Below are 17,590 nucleotides of genomic sequence, written 5' to 3' on the forward strand. Positions count from 1 at the left end.
GCTGATTCCTCCTGTCAAAGTTATGAGAAAAGATTGGTCTTTTCATCCTAGCGGGAAGGCTCAGAGTAGGTGATTTTATAGAAGTACAGTAATGTAGTGGTTATGGCATAGTCAAGCCAGATCTCGTGATTGGTGACTAGGTCAGGGGTGTGCTATGTACACTTGAGTTGGCACCCCTCTATATTGAGAAAGTGGAGGTGGGGGTAGTACTTGGGGGCGCACTGATTGATTTAAAAATCAATGTTCCCCATCCCACCACCCATTACAGTATCCAATGATTCTAAAGACTACAAAGCTGTGTGCAAAAGAACAGTCAATTGAAACATAGCAGGTCGGAAGAGAAGGAACAGAGATGAACTAAATAAATAAACTACTAGCCAGACAGAGGGAAGCAGCTCAGCAAGCAATTAAACCAAGTGGCATGAAAGAGGAGGAAAGCCAGAATGATAAAGCATTCCTACACATATTACATGAGGTCTTAGTTTGCGGAATTTATTGAGTATGGGGAGGGGATGTTGGTGCTGAGTGAAAACACATGTTAATACATTACATTTAAAAGTTGAACATTCTACAAGATTAAAACTAATACAATATTTTGACTCAGAGGAAATACCCTAATTATTATTAACAGTTGAAGTCTACCAGATGGCCACATTTGTAAGGATAGTGGTAAACTGCTTTTACTATGACAGAATGCTCTAGAAATTACTGTGTAGGTCTGACACTCTTTATATTACTCACATATTTTCAATGGGTTTGACAACATTTCCAACAGGTTAACACATCTGTTAAGTTTTTTTTACGCAGCAGGTTGTTTGGAGTGTGGAATGCTTTGCCACAGGGATTGGTTGAGGCAAAGATGATTGCATCTTTCAAGAGAAAATTGACTAAATATCTGAAGAGGAAAATACAAGACTACAGGCAGACATTAGGGCGGTGGGATAAATTCTGAATTGTTCTATTAAAGAATCAGTACAGACATGTTGGAACAAATGGCATTGTGTATCATGTACATTAATGTTTCTATGGAATTTTAAATGAATCCAATAACCCATTACCAGAGAAATGAAACCTCTAAGTGTCTCTCATTCTACATTTATCCCACTCTGTATGTCTCACACATTTCATCTCTGTATATCTCTCGTCCTGTGTATACATCTCTCTTTTATATCCTCTCTGTCTCTTTTTCTCCTTTTCTTCTCATCTCTCCTTGGTACAGATAAAAATGCCTCCCTGGTTGCAAAACACTGACTCTTCTTCCAGGTGTCAGTCACTTTATCACTTGCGAAAAGCCTAACCAACACAAGAGCACCTGTGGCCTAGGAGCGAGAGGGGAACAGGTTCTGTGGTCCAGGAAGGATTAATGGAGCAATTAGAGGGAGATTGGAGGGCTAGGACCTGAGGTTGCGACAGAGTAGAAATCTTAGCAAAATTTGAACCCATTACTTTCTTACAAGTTCGAAATGGAATATCAACCCACAACATTTGAAATTCATATACAAGATGCACACAAATATCATCTACGTCTTTTGCAATTATGATTAGGACATGTAGGAATGAAAATAAATTAAGAAATGAAGCAGTGAATATTGTACTGATAAATAACTCAGCAAAGCAAAACCAAATCAAGTTCTTGAAATGCTCCCGTACCTTTCGGTAGTTGGCTCGGGCGTCTTTAAAATGTCTGCTTAAGTTTCTAACACGATCTACAACCAGCCGCCAAGCCAGGTAGTTCTGAAGAGTGCTAAAAATGGGAGAGAGATAAAGTCGTAAGGTTCAGTTGTAGAAATCCAATACAGACAAGGCATAGAAACTGGCTGTTAAAATGCCACTCCATATACCTTTCCCCAGGCATTGTATAGCTTTATAAGGAAATGTTACAGGAATTGGGCCTTATAAAAAGAGAAGCTTATCGAAACATGTGAAAGAGTTTGGTAATCTTGGTCCTGAAAAAGGGTTCACAGTCAAATGGTTCAAAAACAAAGGGGCTTCATTTAAAAATTACAGGCCAGCAGGGAGTTCAGGCAAGACTAGCTCGCACAAGTGGCTTGATAATGCCCTGTGTGATGCTAGTGACAAACATGATAATATGTTTGCATGAAGTTCTTTTGTCCACTATTTTATCAAAGGTGCCAATTCATTTAACAGGCCAAAAAGGCACCATTTACCTCCATGGTGATTGAAAGTATTTTGTCAGCATCAAACTGATTTGGAGCCATCCAACCTCCAAGCCTTCTCTACAGACTGAGTCTGCAGCATATCCCACAGTTCTTGACTGGAGCAAGTATCGCACCATGGAGGTGTCTTAATAGAAGATAATACTTGGTCCGTGTTATCTCTTGGATTGGCCTGAGGGGGTCAGAGAGGAATTGTCCAGAGACAGGGGCGGCACAGTGGCGCAGTGGTTAGCACCGCAGCCTCACAGCTCCAGCGACCCAGGTTCAATTCTGGGTACTGCCTGTGTGGAGTTTGCAAGTTCTCCCTGTGTCTGCGTGGGTTTTCTCCGGGTGCTCCGGTTTCCTCCCACAAGCCAAAAGACTTGCAGGTTGGTAGGTAAATTGGCCATTATAAATTGCCCCTAGTATAGGTAGGTGGTAGGGAAATATAGGGACAGGTGGGGATGTGGTAGGAATATGGGATTAGTGTAGGATTAGTATAAATGGGTGGTTGATGGTCGGCATAGACTCAAAGGGCCTGTTTCAGTGCTGTATCTCTAAAACTAAAAAAAAACTAAGAATTTTTTTCCCTTATTGGTCCTGGGAATTTAAAAACAAAAATTCTCTCTCCCAGGAGAGATGGCTACAGGAGGGAGGGTTGAAGTGTTTAGACAAATTGCTGTGACCATCTTGGTGTGGGACCGACTTTATTGACCAGCTGTTAATTGCCTGCCCATCAACTTGTATGTTTGTATATAAACAATCAAAATAATGGATAACAGAATTTCATACCAACATAATAATGCATTTGCAGTGTGGTAGCAACCCAAAAGGCACATCAAATAACTAGTAAATGGTATAAATAGGTTCCAGTCACAACTAGGTGAAAAAAGGGGAAGGCAAAATTTCCTTTGGTGTTTATAACTTTATAAATATTGTGCGAAGATCTCCTCTGATTGCATTTATTAATTAGCTTAAATAACAAAGGATACCATTGCACTGTGTTTACAGTATTCCTAACACACAGCAGCCAGAGGAAACATAGTCCATGAATTCTGAGGGGGTTGGGGATATAGTTAGAAGACACAAGGGTAGGGTTAAAGATCAATGAAAACATGGAAGGCTTGTTGAGCGGAAAATCATTTGCTGAAATTTCCTAAGTTCCATTTGAATGTCAGTCCCTGAAGTAATGCATTACAGGATGAATCGAAACATAATTCCTATAAATTTAAATCCCATTTTGACTCCTGTGATTATATGCATTTGTTATATGTATGTATTTTATAAAGATTGACCAGCATTATGTACGCAATTGTGAGCTGAGTGTGTGATTTGTTTGTTGTGAGTTGCAAACGTGACAGAAAAATAAAAGGGTTAAGATTGTCAAACCTTTCTGGATGGGTGACTCCCTGAAAATATTGAGACCCTCTCCATGGACTCCCATATTAACATTTGTTAGGCGGTGACAATAGCCACTGCAGAAAACCTTTTTTATTAGTGTACAAGCAAAGGAAATAACGTGCTCGTGACAAATACAAAAAAAACGGAGGGAACATTATTTTGACACCGGCCTTGAAATCTCAAGGAAGGTAGGGGAGAGTTGGGCCAGTCTCCCACCATCACTTCTGTGGGATGCTGCCGCAGATGCACCTGAAGTTGCTCTCCTGCCAGCCTGTCCCGTGCGAGTGAGGTTCCCTCTTGCTGACTCAATGAGGTCTGGTGGATATCATTGGCACCATCAAGTGCGATTCTGGCACAACCGCCGCCATCACTACCTGATAAATTTCACTGGCATTTGGACAAAAATCTGATGACTTCACCAGTGGGATTCCCTTGTGGTCCAGGGGCAGTAGGTCCTGATCAACATACTCGGTCAGCTCAGTCTGAAAATAATATATTCTTTGTTAAAACACTGTTTCATTTGTGCCACAATGTACACTCATCATTTTGAATCTCCTTCCCTCTAAAGCTATTTTGGTGATGTCCATTAAGGGAAGAGGCAAGTGTGTTCATTGCAATGGAATGTTGGGTTTGTCCACCAGTATGGAATATGGACTTTCCTCAATTCCTAAAATAAACAAAACATGCAGCACAACCCAATATAAAATAACTTTACCGCTTGGAGTATCTGGGGAGGATATACTTAAGTTTCTGAAGATATCCAGTACCATAGACCACAACTTCTTCTTCTGGATAGACTTGAATGTCAACACTAGACATGACCCCTTGAATGAACTGCATCCAGTTAAATCCCTGGAGGCATAAACATAAAATCAATGAATTTAAGCAATTAACCCTTATCGTTATGTTCAATAAAACCAAAGATGGGACTAGATATTAAAATGGTACAAACTGGGTTCAGGTACCAATAAGCATATTTGCCAGAAGCTGTATAGAAGGCAGCAGCACTAACAATGTAAGTACAAGTTAAGCTACTCAATATTCTTAGAAAAAGCCAATATCCTCACGCTCTGAGTGTCAAAAAAGGCACAGATAACAGGGAAGTATAATGCACCCAAAGGTGTAATGGTTAACACCCAACATTTGGTGGAGTGGGTAACAGTACAATACTGAAGAGTACAGTGACTTATATCTATATAGAGCGCTATCTGGTCTTAAAGTATAGAGATGGGAGATAGATGTACAAGGAGGGCCTGCCAGAGCCAAAGGAACCAATCTGAATACTATTGAAAATTTTAAAACTGGAAAGTATGGGAAACATTACATCTTTCCTTAGCATTAGCCAAAATATCATGCCTGAAGTCTAAAGTACAGTGTGTACCTACAGAAAGCAATCACCAAAAGAAAATTACTCACATTGAGATCAAACTTCACTTGAAGCTGAGAAAGTGTCATTTTGTTGTAGAGCTGTGTAATATCATGCCTTTCCTCTGGTGGTGCAGTGGCCTATGGAGAGAGATACAGCTTTACTTAATAGTAAGTGGAGGTAGCAGCAGCTGTCTGTAAATATACAGCCATGTAGTGGCAGATGTCACAACCTCATGCTGCCACTGGGGAGCATGGTCGGAGAATTGGAGTTGCAAAGTTATAGCTTCCTCCGTGTGTCTCCCTGACGGGAGTGTAGGAATCAGGCAATTTATCCTATGGTGACAACCTTAGGCAGCTGAGTAGAGATATTTAAAATTATGAAGGGGATTGATAGTGTAGATGTTTCCACTGGTGGGGGCTGTTCAAAACTAGGGTTCCTAAATATAAGATATTCACTAATAAATTCAATAAAGAATTCAGGAGAAACTTCTTTACCCAAAGAGTGGTTTGAATGTGGAACTCGCTACCACATGTAGTATTTGAGGTTAATAACATAGATGCTCGGGGAACCTGAGGGAGAAAGGAATGGAAGGATACGCAGATGGGACAAGATGAAGAAGGGGGATGAGGCTCATGTGGAGCATAAACAGCTGTAGAGGCCAGTTGGTTTGAATGGCCTCTTTCTATGCTGTCATTTCTATGTAATTCTAGTAATGCTGTCCCATCCTCACCCAGCTCTACTGGGTTCCTGCACAAAGTGACTTCTACATCCTCACACTTGCTCTCAAATCTTGACATGCTTGAGGGAAATCCTCAGTCACCTGTCACAACACTAACCCCCACCATTCATTTCTCTTACTTGCGATTGCTGCTCAATCCCTTCCACCCCAGGCAATTTTTATCTCTTAGACTGAGGGGGAAAGGAATAGAAGGGATATGTTGATGGGGTTTGATGAAGAAGGATGGGAGAAGGCTTGTGTGAAGCATAAACACCGGCATGGATCTAATGGACGAATGGCCTGTTTCTGTGCTGTAATTACTTTGTAATATTCCTCAATGTGAAGAGAGCTGCATAAATATCAGCTGTTGTTGAGTGTTGGAGCACTGAGACTCAGTGGTATGAAGTGGGGAGCCAGGTTCAAGCCCTTGCCTCCTCTCAGGCCTGCAACCTCAGCCACTCCGAATGGACACTAGCATTTCTGACCAGGAGTGATGGAAAGTTGGAGTGGGCTGCCCGGTTTGCTAAGTAACTTGCATCTCCTAGTGCTGATCAAAGGGGAGGCATTAATGACAGTTTGGTGTTGGCCCATTTATCATCAAAAAGCATCCAATCCAAGTGCAAGAAATAAATGGATACAAAATAAATGGAGCCAATCAGAGCTTATATCTGAGCCTAGGCCTAGATCCCAAATTAGCTGATCCCAACTGACATGACAGGAGAATCTCTATAATCAGCCTCAGTAACCCCTGGCTACAGAGTGGAAAACATCAGCCAAGCTTCTTGCTATCCGTGACCTTCCTCAGGTGAGGCCAGAATTCGGCTCAATTATGACGCCCACAAATAGCCTGCTGACACTCACTGGCTAGGCTTGCAGCTGGGGAATGGTGATTTGCCATTGGACTAATGCTGACTATGAGACTGTCCTCCATCGAGACAGAACACCTTCAGGAGAGGGATGGAGGGGGGAAGAAAAATGAGAAACAAAACAGTAACAGTTTGACCTTTAAATCTACAGAGATGCTTTTAGTTTTATTTATGAATTTATGGGAATATTAGCCAATTTATTTCTGAGTTTATGTAAAGAGGCAGGATATTTCAGAGCATGATACAGCTGGACTGACCAAACCTCCACAATTCATTAAACCATCAAAATATGGAACTTGACCATCTGAGCACTTGAATCTTATTCAAATATTTATGATACATTTAAACATGTATCATTTAACTGTCAAATTAATGGGTCACTAAAATATTTGTGAATCCAGATGCAGCTGCTTAATTGCATAAACAATAGGAAAATAATTAAGCAGTATAAGTGTGTATTGATGGCATGGAAACAGTTTCCAACAGTTCAACATTTTGTAAAGACAAACTGCTTCTCATAACCCTGTTACATATATCCAATCCTTACTTTTCAATGAATCCACTATGTTTTGTGATCAATCCATTGCATATTTTCTGAAATATCGATTTGAGACCCCATGTTCACGATCTGAGCCTTTGGCTTCCTGGTAGCATTGCTGCCTCTGGGTGCAAAGGCAGAGTGTTTGAGCCCTGCTCCAGCCAACCCTGGAGGTGACTGATAGCCCCATTTAATGTGGGGTGAGAATTCAGCAGGGTAAGTGGCATTAAGTGGCCAACATGAGCTGGCATGAAGGCAGAACACAATGGAGGGATGGCCATGTGTTCAGGGACAGCATGAGCTAAGACCAAATGCCTAAGGAGGATGGTGCAACATACTTCAACTCTTAAAATGCAATCGTGTGCTGTGCCTTCTGTTCACCACACTGCCTCCATGGAAAGAATACAGAAATATCATTCAAATACTTACATTTGCCATTTCGATTTCAAGCTCCAGGACTTTTGTCATCTCCTCTTCAACAAAGGTGTCATTTTTTGTCAGGTTTCTGTCTTCCCTGATCATCTTAGCAATTATAATCATAAACTGCAAATAAGCTTCACGCACCTTCAAGAAGAGTAACACCATTAAATTCAGGGAATGATAAATTCAGGGAGCAATTTATATGACAGATGCAAATGTAGATGTCTTTACACCTCTTTTGTTATCTCTTGCCCCACCCCCACTTTATTTGCTTAAAACCTATTGCATTTCTAATATTTGCCAGTTCTGATGAAGGGTCACTGATCTGAAACGTTAACTCTGCTTCTCTCTCCACAGATGCTGCCAGACCTGCTGAGTATTTCCAGTGTTTCTTGTTTTTATTTTACATTTGTACACCCTTATAGTGTGGGGGTAAGCTGTTGTCTTGCACATTCTCAACACAAGCTTTGTGAACTGGCAATGTATTTATCTTTTATTTATTCTTGGGATGTGGGCAACACTGGCAAGGCAGTGTTTATTACCCATCTGTATGTACCCTGAGGGCATTTACAGTCAGTCACAATGTGGAACTTGAGTCCCAAGTAGGTTACTCCAGGTAAGGTTGGGAGGTTAGTGAATTACTAAAGTTTTTATGACAATTTCATGCTAATTTTCTGGCGTCAGTCCAAAAACTAGCAGATGTTTTGAATTCAGTTCCACAACTTGCTAAAGAGAGAGTAAAACTCTTGGGGCTCAATTTGACCAGCCCTCTGGTGATTGACTGGGAGGTTGGAGCGATGGTAAAATGGTGGCAGAAGACGTCAGGAGGGGACCCTGATATATTCCTGCCGCCATGGATATTATCAAAGTCGGGAATAGTTGCGGCTTGGCCGCCCAATAACCAAAGGCAGGTGGCCAATTAAGGTAATTAATTGGCCTATTGACAGCCAATTTATAATCCTTCCTGGATTTTATGTGCCTTGCAATGGACCCCAATGCATGGTGAGTCTGCCAGCTGCATTTGATGCAGCCTCTCAGCAGCATCTGGGGTGGGGGTGGTGGGCACCTTCCTTTTTGGAGGTTCTATTATCCATGGAGGGGCCCACCAGCGACAATGGCCACCCCTGTGGCACCGATACCACCACTGGAGGATTCACCCCTCCGATCATTGGGCCTGCCTGCCTGGCCGATAAAAAAAAATTTCACATAACTGTGAGGGCACCTCAATTTGGATGCGCCCTCTCTTTCCTCTTGCAGCCACAGCAGCAGCGACCTCTATCAGTGGCACTCCAAGGCTGCAGAGCTGCCAGCCCTCTGATTGGGCTGGCAGCTCGACGAGGCAGGCTGCCATTCTTAATTGGATAGTGGTCCTGGCAGTAGCCTCTTAATTAGCTGCTGCCGGTAAAATCACCTCTACTATCCTGCCGTTCATCTGCTTGGGACCCACATTTGGTACAGTGGTGGGACCCATGGCATTCTGGTAAAATTCTGGCCATAATCTCTGGATTACTGATCCAGTACCATAACCATTGGGTTACTGTAGCCAGTATATTGGGACATTAGGCACAGGTACAATATTCAACTCCATATTGAACACAACATACAGTTAATAATAGAACCACAAAACAAATGTGTTCTTGAGTTCCAGTATGTACTTGCAACAGGCATAGCTCTGTGTCATGAACATTAAACATGAAAATTTACCCTTAAACATCAGCTAGCAAACGGAAGAGGTGAATGAGAGCTTTGTTTTCAACTGAAAAATGTGATTGAGATGCCAAAGAGTCTTTGCTTCCACTTAAGATCTACAGGCTTATCAAACCCAACTCATTATCATCTAACTACCATATCTTAACTAATCATCTCTGCCACTCTTGTCAATTCCTCTGCTCTCCTGCATGATGGGCTTTGGCTCTTTGGCTCTACACCTGGGGTTTTCAATATAAAAGTAGACTATTATCAACTCAGGGAAGGGCCGATAAACTATAAAATGAACATACAGCTTTTCAATCGTAATGCAATAATGGGTGATCCCCACAAAGCAGTGCTCGTAGTCTGTGCATTTTGGGAAATCACGGTGTGCAGCCCATATTTCTAGTTCATTAATTTTTAGGTTGCATATAGTGACACTGCTCTTGCTGGCCAGAATGGAGATAATTGGGTAATTCCCCCCTCAATCATGCCTGGAGATCACACTGCTGTAAATGACTGGGATTGATGGAACTCCCCTCCACTCATTGCATTTTGCTGGCAAAATAACCCCTCATTTGTTAAATTGGGAGACTTTGCTGTAGCTTTGGTTGCAAGTTCAGTTTGTTGCTGTTCATCGAGACTCTATTTAAATAGACTCTAATGGCTGAGTAAATAGACTTGGTTTAGTTTAAGCTAGACTGTTTGGCAAAGTCCTGCCCCACCTCCAACTCACTGGCTGGCACAGCGGTGTCAATAAACACTCTGTTAGTTTTATTAGTTGGAAAATAATGTTGGTGTTTTCCCTTGATAGGTCTTCTGCAACCACCAGATTGAAAAATCGGTACACTTTTAAAAATGGTTATAAGACAACTGCACAGTCTCTGTTGAAACAAAACAGTAATAGGTGCCCTTAAAGGGAAGAAAAAGGGACAATGCGAAACTCAAGAATTGAAAGGAACTAGATAATAGAGTGCATCAGAATCCATAATATTTTCTGTGTAGTCAGTTTCAATGCTCACCCTCTTGTAGTTTCCATCTCTGAAGTAATAATCTCTGGAAGGCATCCCCAGGCTGGGCTGATCAACCTACAAGAGTTACGGACAGCACATTAAGCAAAAGGCACAAGAACAGAACACTGACTCAGCAACCTCTTTCTGTCTCTCAATTTCTGCTCCTCAGTGATTCAAAGACAAGGGTATGGGCATCTCCCATGTAAATTGCAAGTGATTTCTCCAATCATTCTTGCTAATGATTGGACATTTGTTGGGAATGCATTCCCGGCTTTCTGACTGGTGATGCCAGCGAGTAAAGCTCCCAGTTGGCAGCACAGACTTGTAAAATGACAGTGTATAGCTCTCAAGTGAGATCAGCAATCTGACTGCATTGTGCATTGGAGGCAATTGGAAGGGTTTCAAATGCATTTTCCAGCTTGCATGCTGCAGTACAACCCTGGTGGTCTGTAGTTCAGGTGTTAGACTGACAAATTCACAGTCCTCTACCTCATCAACAACTGTAAATATGTGATCCCTGTCTACCTAAAATGCTTGAAAAAAATTTTGCGCAGTGCGTGCAAAATATAGACTCCTATGGCTGAACTTTTGCTTTAGAAGTGGGCAACAGGAGCCGGGGCTGTTTCCAGGTCCCGACCATGCCCTGGGGGGAAGCAGTCACTTGTTGCAATTTTTGACCAGGTTCCCTGTCCGATTAAGGGTGGTGGGTGGGCTCTCGAAGCTGGAGGGCCAATCAGATGCCTTCTAGCTTCAGAGGAGCACTTGGCTGCAATGGAAGGTAAATAACTCAGAGGGCGCTTCAACATGAAGGTGCCCTCTCAGCAAATTTTTTAAAACTTCAATTAAGAAATAGAAAAAGCAGCCAGGCCATCACTGTGGGGGTTGGCAAGCACCTCTACAGGGTGACCTTTAGTTGTACCTCCACCCAGGCAGGCAGGGAAGGTCTGCAGACATGCCTGGAGATGGGCATCCCTGCCTGCCACCGGGTGTCCATCTCTAGGCAATTAAACTGCCCCTGTTGTGTTGGAAAACTGGAGGCTGACTGGAAAATCCCTTTAACAGGACTCTTTATGCGTCTAATTGGCTGCCTGCCTCATGGGGGCGGATAGTTCTGCTGGCTATTGCTGAGAACTGAGTCAGGAAACGGGCACACCGGCCAGTGACAGCATTTTTTGGGCCCCGTCCGCCTCCATTCTCAGTCTCGGCGGACCTGGAAATTCTGCCTCAATATCCAACATTCTTCATCAGAAGCATAAGATCAAAAAATAACACATCAAGCAACAGGTGGTCTTGCTGAAATTTATATATTCAAGAATTTGTCACAATTTCAAATATTACAACAGATACTTGAAGTTTCTATAAGCAACTGATAAAGGAAACCAGGTGCATCAATTCTCAATCATTTGGAGTGACAGTCACTCATTTCTGGCTTTAAAATATTAAGTTGCTTTGTTGGAAGTGCCTGCACATTAGATACAGTGTAATCATTACATATTTATATGTCATTGCAAAGAAAGGCTCTAAATGTTTTTGTACATTTGTAATCCTCAGGTGGTAACTTCATGGAGCCAATGTATGCAAACAGAGAACTCCTTACATGCCAGGATCATTCCACAATGTCGCAGAAATTACCTTCCCACTCAGGCAGTTAAAGAGTGTCCAAAACAACGACTTAAAATGCAAATCTAAGACTAGTCAAGCAACAGCCTAACATAGTCATACTCACTGAATCATACCTTACAGCCAATGTCCCAGACTCCTCCATCACCATCCCTCGGTATGTCCTGTATCACTGGCAGGACAGGCCCATCAGAGGTGGCAGCACAGTGATATACAGTTGGGAGGGAGTAGCCCTGGGAGTCCTCAACATTGACTCTGGACCCCATGAAGTCTCATGACATTAGGTCAAACCTGGGCAAGGAAACTTCCTACTGATTATCACCTACTGCCCTCCCTGTTGAACACCTCTTGGAAGAAGCACTGAGGGAGCACGGGCACTGAATGTACTCTGGGTGGGGGACTTCAATGTCCAAAACCAAGAATGGCTTGGTAGCACCACTACTGACTGAGCTGGCCAAGTCCTGAAGGACATGCCTGTCAGACTGGGCCTGTTGCAGATGGTGAGAGAACCAACAAGAGGGAAAAACCTACTTGACCTCACCCTTACCAATCTGTCGCAGATGCATCTGTTCATGACAGTATTGGTAGGAGTGACCACCACGCACCCCTTGTGGCGACAAAGTCCCATCTTCACACTGAAGATACCCTCTATCGTGTTGTGTGGCACTACCACTATGCTAAATGGGATAGATTCAGAACAGCAGCTCCAAACTGGGCATCCATGAGATGCTCTGGGCTATCATCATCAGCAGAATTGTATTCATCCATAATTTGTAGCCTCATGGCCTGGCATATCCCTCACTCTACCATTGCCATCAAACCGGGGATCAACCCTGGTTCAATAAGGAGTGCAGGACAGCGTGCCAGGAGCAGCACCAGGCATACCTAAAAATGAGGCGCCAACCTGGTGAAGCTACAATACAGTGGAAGTAACATGTGATAGACATGGCTAAGCGATCCCACAACCAGCGGATCAGATCAAAGCTCTGCAGTCCTGCAAGTTCCTCTACAAGCCACACACCATCCTGATTTGGAACTATATTGCCGTTCCTTCACTGTCGCTGGTTCAAAAACCTGAAACTCCTTTCCTAACAGCACTGTGGGTGTACCTACACCACATGGACTGCAGCGGTTCAAGAAGGTGGCTTGCCACCGCCTTTTCAACTAGGGGTGGGTAACAAATGCTGGCCTTGTCAGCGATGTTCACATCCTATGAAAGGATAAAAAAAAAATGCATTCATGAATTTTGGTGGACAATTAAACAAATAACAGGAGGTGGCTCCAAAAACACCCCCATACTCAATGATGGGGGAACTCAGCATGTCAGTGCAAAAGACAAGCCTGTAGCATTTGCAAAAATCTTCAGCCAGAAGTGCCGAGTGCATGATCCATCTCAACCTCCTCCAGAGGTCCACAGCATCATAGATGCCAGTCTTCAGCTAATTCGATTCACTCCACATGATATCAAGTCATGGCTGAAGGTACTGGATACAGCAAAGGCCATGGGCCCTGACAACATCCTGGCTGCACTAATGAAGACTTGTGCTCCAGAACTAGCTGTGCCCCGAGCCAGGCTGTTCCAGTACAGTTACAACACTGACATCGATCTGACAATATGGAAGATTGCCCAGTTATGTCCTGTCCACAAAATGCAGGCGAAATCCAATCCGGCCAATTACCGCCCCTTCAGTCTACTCTCAATCATCAGCAAGGTGATGGAGGGTGTTGTTGACAGTGCTATCAAGCAACACTTACTCAGCACTGACCTGCTCACTGATGCTCAGTTTGGGTTCAACCAGGGGCTCTCAGCTCCAGACCTCATTACAGCCTTGGTCCAAACATGGACAAAAGAGCCAAATTCCAGAGGTGAGGTGAGAGTGACTGCCCTTGGTATCAAGGCAGAATTTGACCGAGTGTGGCATCAAGGAGCCCTAACAAAATTGAAGTCAATGGGAATCAGGGAGAAAACTCTCCAGTGGTTGGAATCATAGCAGCACAAAGGAAGATAGTTGTGGATGTTGGAGGTCAATCATCTCAGCCTCAGGACATCGCTGCAAGAGTTCCACAGTGTAGTGTCCTACATCCAACCATCTTCAGCTGCTTCATCAATGACCTTCCCTCCAGCATAAGGTCAGAAGTGGGGATGCTCGCTAATGATTGCACAATGTTCAGTACGTTTCACAACTCCTCAGATACTGAAGCAGAGCTGGGCAACATTCAGGCATGAGCTGATAAGTGGCAAGTTGCATTCAAACAACATAAGTGCCAGGCAATGACTTTCTCTAATGAGAGAATCTAACCATCTCCCCTTGACATTCAATGGCATTACCATCATCGAAACCCCCAATATCAGCCTCCTGGGGATTACCATTGATCAGAAACTGAACTGGACCAGCCATAGAAATACTGTGGCTACAACAGCAGGTCAGAGGCTGGGAATTTTGTGGTGAGTAACTCATCTCCTGACTTCCCAAAGACTGTCCACCATCAAAAAGGCACAAGTCAGGAGTGTGATGGAATACTCTCCACTTTCCTGGATCAGTGCAGCTCCAACAACACTCAAGAAGCTCAGTTAAAATCCAGGACAAAGCAGCCGCTTGATTGGCACCCCATCCATCACCAACACACAGTGGCAGCAGTGTGCACCATTTACAAGATGTACTGCAGCACCTCGCCAAGTCTCCTTCGACAGCAACTTCTAAACCCATGGCCTCTACCACCTAGATGGACAAAGACAACAGACGCATGGGAAAACCACCACCTGGAAGTTCCTCTCCAAGCCACACGCTATCCTAACTTGGAACTATAATCGCCATTCCTTCACTGTCACTGGGCCAAAATCCTGGAACTCCCTTGCTAACAGCATTGTGGGTGTACCTACGCCACATGGACTGCAGTGGTTCAAGAAGGCAGCTCACCACCACTTTCTCAAGGGTAAGTAGGAATGGGCAATGAATGCAGGTCTTGCCAGTGATGCTCACATTACTTGAAAGAATTTTTAAAAAATGAATGAATGAGATTTTACTTACACAAATGATGTGTCTACTTGAGTTCCTGTCATCAGTCCAAACAAACATGTCCATAAGAACTCTCTTATTGTAATTGGCATTGAGCTGTGGTAGGATGGTCTCCAAACTCCAGTCAGGCTCTGGAGAAACAGAATGAAAACAACACCTATAGCTTTGGCAAAAAGTTATTACACAGTGCAGAATGCATGGTGGACGTCGCCAGAGTCCAATTCACCATCCTGGGCATAAATCAGCAGAGCAAAATTCATGTACCTACCTTCTTAAGTGACATTGTTTTCAGTAGCAAGGTTATCACAGGATGCAAAGGTGGCAAATCCGGACAACAGAAATGCCATTCTGATGACATCTATGGCAAACAGCAACAACAATTTGTGCTTTTAACATAACAAAACGTCCCAAGGTCCTGCACAGGAGCGTTATCAAACAAAACTTGACATCAAGATACATTAAAAGACAGGTGACAAAAAGCTTTGTCAAAGAATTATGTTTTAAGGAGTTTCTTAAAGGAGGAGTTAGAAGTAGAAAAAGACAGAGCAGTTTAGGAAGGGAATTTCAGAGCTTAGGGCCAAAGGAGCTGAAGGCATGACCACTAATGGTGGACAGATTCAAAATGAGGATGTGCAAGAGGCCAGAAGTAGAGGAGCATAGATATCTTGGAGGATTGTAGGGCTGGAGGAAGTTACAGATAACGCGGGGTGAGGTCATGGAAGGATTTGCAAACAAGGATGAAAATTTTAAAATTGAGATGCTGCAGGACTGGGAGCCAAAGTAAGGGTGAATGGGACTTGTTGCACATTGGGATATGGGCAACAGAGTTTTGGATGAACTCAAGTTTTTAGAGGCCTGCTAGAAACTATTGGAATAGGCAAGTCTAGAGGTAATGCAGGCATAGATGAGGGTTTCAGCATCTGATAATCATTAACTTTAAATCAGAGATTGATAGATTCCTGTTAAGCAAAAGGTATTAAGGGTCATAGGATAAAGACGAGTAGAGGGAGCTAAGTCACAGATCAGCCATGATCTCATGGAATGGTGGAATGGGCTCCAGAGACTAAATGACCTACTCCTGTTCCTATGTTCCTTTTAGCAGGGACCAAAGTCAATGGCTTAGGTCTTCCCAATATTTAGTTGGAGGATGTTGCTGTTCATTCAGTACTGGATGTTGGCTGCATGACAAATTAGAGGCAGTGGAAGGGTTGAGAGCGGTCTAAGTATCCTAAGAGCACTATAAAATCACAGCAAAATGTCTCCCAAAACTTTGCAGCAGTTTAGCTGAGAGCAGATGCGTGTCCTTTTAAATTGATTTGGAAATAACCAACTCCCAGCCTGTACTTCCATGGTTTGTTGGCAGGTTGAGGAAGGAGCAATGGCATGCTGATTAAAATGAAGATTCCTGTAAGGGACCTGGCAATCCACCTGAGATGACAGACATGGCCTTACTTTAATGTTTCATCAGAAGGACGACACCTCCAGCATTGCAGCACTCTCTTAGTACCACACTGATATGGCAGTCTGAACTATACCTGAAGTCTCTGGAGTGGGGCTCAAACCCACAATTTTCTGAATCACAGACAAAAGTGCTACCACAGAGCCCAGCCTAATAGACAAGTATACATGGTACAATGATAATGATCCCTAGGGAAATGGCAATCAATAACAGCACTGATAGAGGGAATGGTAACTGAATGGTCTGTTGAAAGGGCAATGTCTTTAATGAATTAAAAACACAGTCATTATCTCTGCTGAAGATCGTATCTTTGAACCCTCCTCCTCTTCCATATATTGCTGTAACACATGTTCAAAATCCAGGGTCCAAGTGTATGTCACATACATCGCCTTTACTCAGTCAACGTGTTCTTGAGGAGAATTGCAAGGTCCTCTCTAAACATTAAAAATGTTGCTTCAATATCCCAGAGGTCGTTCCAGTGAGAAATGGCTTTGTATATGTCTTTGTGGTCAAATGGGTCCACATGTACAGTACCTTACCTGCTGAAAATGTGAGAAAGAAAGAACTTGCATCTTGGGATGTGCAGTTCCCTGCTGGGGCAGCTGGATTCCAGAATCACCCAATTAAGCACTCATGCAGTAATAACAGAAACAGATAGCTCCTAAGAGCCTCAATTTTTCTCAGAAGTGATTTAAAAAAAAGTTTATAACTATCAAGGTTGGAGACTTATTCTAAAACTGTCGCATACCTTTTGTGACATTCCAATCAGATGTGGCAACTGGCCATTCTCCAATTACATCCAAAAGATTTAAGAGTGGCTCAGAGTCCCTTTCCTCTATTAAAGCTGCAATACAAGAAAAGACTAGCATTTATATTGTGCCTTTCACAACTTTGGGATGTCCAAAGTGCTTTACAGTCAATGAAGTACTTTTGAAGTGAAGTTTCTATAACGGTATCAGAATACACCCAGAAGCAAGGAAAAAAGATAGCGAATATTTCTTTCAATCACTATTTTTCCCCCCTTCTGATTAATATTTTATTAAGGGATTGGCACCTCCATTCACACTTTATGCCAGAGAGAGTTTAAAATTCACGAACGAGCCTAAAACATTTTGCTATATTTCAAGAGGCATGATCACTGTATTATTTTAATGTTTTTTTTGCATGGTGGTGAGTGGTTGGGGGGGGGGGGTGGAAAGAGGTTTGAAAGCTCTACTAAATGAATCTTTGTGCACAAAAGGTCTCAGTAATTTGCAGTGAACTGCATGAATTGTTGTTAGAATCTCATTGCAATGAAACTGTGATAAACATCACTAAGTCCAAT

At 43.0% G+C, this 17,590-nt stretch overlaps 1 protein-coding gene across 5 annotated transcripts in view; it reads right to left on the reverse strand.

The window, feature by feature from the left end:
* The window catches only part of mmel1 (membrane metallo-endopeptidase-like 1), a 96,830-nt gene that overhangs the window by 21,346 nt on the left and 57,894 nt on the right, over positions 1-17,590 (reverse strand). For 4 of the 5 annotated variants that reach the window (XM_068017125.1, XM_068017127.1, XM_068017128.1 and 1 more), the window contains 7 exons: positions 17,015-17,110; positions 14,820-14,938; positions 10,180-10,245; positions 7,478-7,612; positions 4,974-5,063; positions 4,273-4,409; positions 1,651-1,744 (listed from right to left, as the gene is read on the reverse strand). In XM_068017125.1, coding sequence (XP_067873226.1) covers positions 1,651-1,744; positions 4,273-4,409; positions 4,974-5,063; positions 7,478-7,612; positions 10,180-10,245; positions 14,820-14,938; positions 17,015-17,110 — 737 coding nt within the window. The remainder of the gene's footprint in view (positions 1-1,650; positions 1,745-4,272; positions 4,410-4,973; positions 5,064-7,477; positions 7,613-10,179; positions 10,246-14,819; positions 14,939-17,014; positions 17,111-17,590) is intronic. The other variant, XM_068017126.1, reaches the window with a different exon arrangement.

The sequence above is a fragment of the Heterodontus francisci genome, chromosome 37 (genome assembly GCF_036365525.1).
Source record: "Heterodontus francisci isolate sHetFra1 chromosome 37, sHetFra1.hap1, whole genome shotgun sequence".
Taxonomy (NCBI): Eukaryota; Metazoa; Chordata; class Chondrichthyes; order Heterodontiformes; family Heterodontidae; genus Heterodontus; species Heterodontus francisci.